This window comes from Lipotes vexillifer, unplaced genomic scaffold (genome assembly GCF_000442215.2).
Source record: "Lipotes vexillifer unplaced genomic scaffold, Lipotes_vexillifer_v1.1 scaffold263, whole genome shotgun sequence".
NCBI classification, from domain to species: Eukaryota; Metazoa; Chordata; class Mammalia; order Artiodactyla; family Lipotidae; genus Lipotes; species Lipotes vexillifer.
Genome location: NW_006796752.1, coordinates 79,391 through 85,407, shown reverse-complemented (window position 1 = coordinate 85,407; position 6,017 = coordinate 79,391). Strand labels below are relative to the sequence as shown.

Below are 6,017 nucleotides of genomic sequence, written 5' to 3'. Positions count from 1 at the left end.
TCTTTCCCTGATGATGCCCAGGAAATCAGAAAGCTCTGTAAATCAGCATTGGAGAGTTTACTAACTTCCATCTGAAACTATTTTTTAAAAAATGCATCAACTTTCCTTTGAAGAAGTATGTAATTCTTAAAAATGAAAAAAGTCATATGTTTTTAATACCAATTTATACTTAATATAGGTAAGTAACTGTTTTACGGGTTTTTACAAGTCTTATTAGAAAGTTATAAATTTAATGAACTTTTGAAAACAATCTCAAGATTTTTGTATCCTGTTGTGATTTAGTAACTAATAAGCAGTTTGGAACAACATCTTTTCTTCAAGTTGTTAAACCACTGAGTTGGAAATTGAGAAACGAAGATTTTCTGTAGGTGTATTTCATTACAGCCAAACCTCAATTAAGTAGGACAATAGAGACAACAGACAGTAAACTTCCTTCAATACTAACAGCCTTAATAATGTAAAAATAATACAAATGATGATAACTTTGAAGCCCTACAAGATCAGTAGTCAACAAATATGATTTTATTAAGTAAAACTTAACACAAAGGCATCATTGTATATTAATATACTCTAGGACATATTTATAACCATCACTGTTTACATAATTACTTTAAAATTATCTCTGTTAATTAGAATATGTGATCAATTCTTATAAACATACCATTTCCTAAGTATTTTTAATTAGTTTCATTTTTTATTTTTAAATAAATGAATTATATCTTTTAAAGTCTCAGTATATAAATTTTGGTTTTCAGCAGTTTCCTTAGACCAACATAAAAACTGAAAACTGTTGACAACATTTTTTCCTATCACATTCCATGAACTGACTTCTTACAACTAGTAAGCAACACCGACTACACTGAATCACACAGTCTAATGTGGTGTAGGTTTCCGAGAAGTGGAATTAATAGTACTTGATCTAAGCATTTTGTGGGAACTTTGTTATTTTCTGTCTAGTGGATTATTATGAATATTTTATAATATTAAAATTTAAAAAGTCTTTCTGTCTTGTATATTATTCTCTAGTGTCTTTGCAAAGCCAGGGAGCATGAGATTGAAAGTGAAGAACATTTTAAGATGATTGCTGAAAGAGAACTGGGACGAGTGAAGGATGAAATGCAACGACTGGAAAATGAGATAACTTCAATACGGGAAAAGAAAAGTGATAAGGAAGTATGTGTTGAAATGTTACTTAAAATTGTGTGCTATTGTTCCTTCTTCCCTCACCAAATAGTCTTTTCTTTTTCCCTGCAGCAAAGGCATTCTTTAGTTTCCTGACATTCACTTACTCGTTTTTTGGACAATGAAACTCATGTGGAGCTGTAATTTGAATCAACAGTGATAGAATGTTACATTTATTTTCTCAATATTCATTTACCAAAATAGTCATTGAGCCTTACTACTTACTACGTGCGACGTACCATGCCGGCTGCCTGTTATATACCACACTAGGCATAATTTATAAGTGCTACATTTTTAAAAGCTACATTAAAAAAGTCACTTGTAATTTTGAATTTCATTTTTCAGTTAAAATTTTTACTTTTCATATTATCAGCTGGTGATTCTAATATTAAACTACTGTAACCTATTTTTTTCTTTCTTAGTTTTTAGTTACCTGGCTGGAAGCTCTTTCCAAATTCAATTCTTATCTTTACATATGCATATACTTATGGAAATGTATATATCTGTATCTCTATATGTATACATATGCATACATATCATATTAATTTGTATGTGTTTGCATATTGATCTGTTTTCTTCTTGTGAACCTAGATTTGTTAAATGAATACATTGACAGAAATATTTTTATCTGCTTAACTACTATATTTATTTTAATTAGACATGCTTCCAAAATTTCTATATAAGAGGTCTTTTAGAGGCAGCAATCTGATTGGAAATGGGGCTGAAGGGGACTTGTCTTAGGCTTGAGTTAGCATATCAAGTACATTATTTTTATTAAGGTTGTATATCTGCTTGGGGTAGTATTGGTGGAGTGACTTGTGAGATTGCTCTAGGGGAGCTACCCTGAAGCCTTTTTTTTCTTAGCCTTTTTTTTTTTTTTTTTTTTTTTTTGCGGTAAGGGGGCCTCTCACTGCTGTGGCCCCTCTCACCGCGGAGCACAGGCTCTGGACGTGCAGGTCCAGCGGCCATGGCCCACGGGCCCAGCCACTCCGCGGCCTGCGGGATCCTCCGGGAGCTGGGTATGAACCCGCGCCCCCTGCATCGGCAGGGGGACCCCCAACCACTGCGCCACCAGGGAAGCCCCCGGAAGCCTTTTTAAGCAAACTTTGGCTCAACTACTGTTCTCAACTTTGTATAATCATCTCCCCTCTATTTCACAACTGAATAATTAAAATATTAGTATGATAGTTATACAATTAAATATGGTATTTATATACATCTGGCCAGGGACAGAGACAGGATTTCTTTCTTCCTTTTAAATATGTCCTGTAATGTTATTTATTTATTTTTTTGCGGTACACGGGCCTCTCACTGTTGTGGCCTCTGCCGTTGCGGAGCACAGGGGCCGGTCACGCAGGCTCAGTGGACAAGGATCACGGGCCCAGCCGCTCCGCGGCATGTGGGATCCTCCCGGACCGGGGCACGAACCCACGTCCCCTGTATCGGCAGGCGGACTCTCAACCACTGTGCTACCAGGGAAGCCCATGTTTTATTTTAATTTGTATAGTAAATAATGTTTTTTAATTTCCCCATGCCCCCTCTCTTTGGAAATTAGAATTACATATTTAAAACTACTCAAAAACTGGATGGTTTGAAATGTCAGATGAACTGGGACCAGCAAGCACTGGAGGCATGGCTGGAAGAATCGGCTCATAAAGATAGTGATGCCCTCACTCTTCAGAAGTATGCACGACAAGATGATAATAAAATTAGGGTGAGATATTATAAATTGTAGTGTTAGATTTTCTCTGAATCTGTAATATATCAACCATTTAATCTAAATTGTACTTATAATTTTAAAGTAGTTCTTAAACATTTTGGGTCTAATAAAGCCAATTATCCTGTCTCTAGATAAATGACTATACTCAAATATCCACAAAATTTTGCTGCAAGTTTTACAGATCTTCTGAAGCCCTTTGTCCATTTAGGGATCTCTGGACTCCTGGTTAAGAATCCTGATTGAGAAGTTTTCTCAAAAGCATTTCAGAGAAGAAAGTTTTGTACTAGAACTATGTATAAGTATTTTAACTTCTTTTGTGTAATAGTTTGAATGTTACAGATAGTTTTTGCTGATTTGAGACTATACTGCTATTGATTATTTAATATATTATTATAACCGTTACTTAAAAAGCTACTTGTAATTAAATCTGGTAATATTTTAGTATCATGAAACATGCTATTTTCTAATAGATTAATACCACATACATTAGTTAAAATAATTTTAAATGGAAAATTATTGTTTAATCTTTCTAACTTACTTTAAAAAGTATTAAAAGTCTTTTTAGAAACAATTGGGTTATCATTGCAGCACTATGGGTCTAGAAGATAAAGAATATATGTATTATTTTGCAGTTATTTTAGATGACAAATAAATATGTATAGTATAATATGTATATGTATAATATAATACTTAATGTGAGATATGCTAACACCTTTTATGTTAATAAAATGATAATTATGAATATTTTTGCATGCAATTACATCATAGGCACTGACCCTGCAATTAGAAAGACTGACTGTGGAATGTAATCAGAGAAGAAAAGTACTTGACAATGAACTCGCAGAGACTCTAAGTGCACAGGTTGGTTTAGTAAAGATTTTTATTTCTTAGTTGTCAAAGTGATGTTTAAAAAGCACTTAAATTCACAGAAATAATATTTGATCTTCATTTGACAGTTAGAATTGGATAAAGCAGCCCAAGATTTTCGTAAGATTCATAATGAAAGGCAAGAACTCATTCAACAGTGGGAGAACACAATAGAACAGATGCAGAAGAGAGATCGAGACATTGATAACTGTGCCTTGGTAAAGTAGTTGTTTGGTCCTTGCAGCGTTCAGCTGTATTTATCTCTTTTGTATTTAACTCATTCATTTCAAATGTAAATCACACTGTTATTTGAAAGTCACTTTTGTAGCAGGATTCAATAGTTTTGGTAAATGTTTTTCAAAGCTGACCCTGTATCCATTTAGAAATGAGATTTTATGAAGATTATTTACTTATGGATATAATGCCGAAGACTGGATCCTGACATCTCTGAAATGTGGGACAAGAGAAGATCAACAGATAATGTTATTTTAGTAAAACCTATGCCCTGACTTATACATGGTTGTCCAAGGTGCCTTGGATTTAACATGTGTGCTATTTGTGTGCTAATCAAAGGTGTAGGGAGAGGAGACTCATGGATAGGCAAAAAAGAAGGACTGCAATAAATTTTCCCTTTTGAAACTGAGGTACCCATGATGGGGTGAAAGCTCAGAAGGGGAGGAACACCACACTGATTAAACACAGACCTAGTGTTATCTTTCGCTACTTTCAGAGGTAATTTAGGAGAACTTTTTTGGGAAATCATTAAGGGGTAAAATAGTAGTGAGTGAAAATGGGAAGGTGATGGAAAGCTGGGAAGGAGAAGGAATTGAGGAGGAAAGAAGGCAGATGAGAAAATGGGTGAACTTCCATTCTGAATATACTCCATGGAAAGGCATTGGCAAGCAGCTCAGGTCACTGGGAGTCTGGAACTCTGATATCTGGATGTGGTTTACTTGTTAAATGTAACTTATATGTAAAATGTGATTTCTTTATTTTAAACTTCTGTAAGTAATCAACATTTTGTCAACAAAATGGCCTACACCTCCCTAAGGAGGGACTTGGGAAACCCAATGTTAACTATGAGTTCCTCTTCTTAATGTTGATGTTGGTTTCTCTTTCTTGGCTTCATACTGCTTTCAAACATCAAGTCCTGACTGCTTCCTCTGTGTAAATCAAATGTGTCAGATCTAAGACTGCAGATCCATAATCAAATTCTCATACAACCCTGCAGCTAAATTGACTCAGCCTGCTGATTTGGCGGAATCCACAGCTTGTAGCTCTCTGGTCATATCCTCAGTGGTTCCTTATTTATGGGGTGACATTTCCTGGCTGCATGTATTGAAAAAGACTAGGGAGGGAAACAAGAAATTGTTCCATAGGTAGTGGGATGCTTCTAAGTGTTTAACAACTGGCTCTCAATTTGTGGTTATTTCTGATTTCTGTGGCATCACCTGTATGAAAACTTAACTGTGAATAGATTGCCCTGTTAAAAAATGTGAATGCTGAAGTAGGAATTAAAACATCTGATTAAGTGGTAGAAAAATTAATATAAGGTAAGAAATTCTAGCATAATCATTTGACACATATAAACTTAGGAAGTTTTGACCTCCTAAGGTTGAATGAATATAGTAGATAGATGTAATGTTACAATTATAGAATGTTAATTGTTATATAGATGGGAATACTAGATTAAACAAATTTAAAATGTTTTTTAAAATGCAATAAATCTCAGATATATATTGATTTAATATGCTAATATGTACAATATTACATGCAGCATTTCTAAAACTTACTGATTTTAGAACACATACTCTCCCCTGACCCAATCTCCTGGGATTAGTTGTTTGATGGGACCCTATTTCAGAAAACTTGGAAGAAATATATTTTAGGGTAAATTTTCCTTCTCCTTCCAATTCAGTTAACATATTGCCATCAGAATCACCCATAAAAACCACATATGATCTTTTTATTCCCCAGCTCTAAAATCTTTATTCCATGTTGCTTAAAAGCTGACCCTCTTTAACATGGCAATTGAAAAATTGAATTCTTCACCATTTGGCCTTAACCTCTACCTTTCCAGCCTAATCCCTATCATCTGTCTCCAACCTTTCTTATTATGTCCCCATTCCATCCCCGCCCTCCCACCCTGCACCTTAACCATGTTAGAGTATTTATGCATCCCCATTTATCTTTTTTTTTTTTTTTTTTATGATACGCGGGCCTCTCACTGTTGTGGCCTCTCCCGTTG

General features: G+C 34.7%; 1 protein-coding gene across 1 annotated transcript in view; it reads left to right on the top strand.

Moving 5' to 3' along the window:
• The window catches only part of CCDC39 (coiled-coil domain 39 molecular ruler complex subunit), a 46,115-nt gene that overhangs the window by 6,975 nt on the left and 33,123 nt on the right, over window positions 1–6,017 (top strand). The window contains exons 3-6 of the mRNA XM_007468912.1: window positions 1,027–1,173; window positions 2,738–2,896; window positions 3,671–3,763; window positions 3,859–3,987. Coding sequence (XP_007468974.1) covers window positions 1,027–1,173; window positions 2,738–2,896; window positions 3,671–3,763; window positions 3,859–3,987 — 528 coding nt within the window. The remainder of the gene's footprint in view (window positions 1–1,026; window positions 1,174–2,737; window positions 2,897–3,670; window positions 3,764–3,858; window positions 3,988–6,017) is intronic.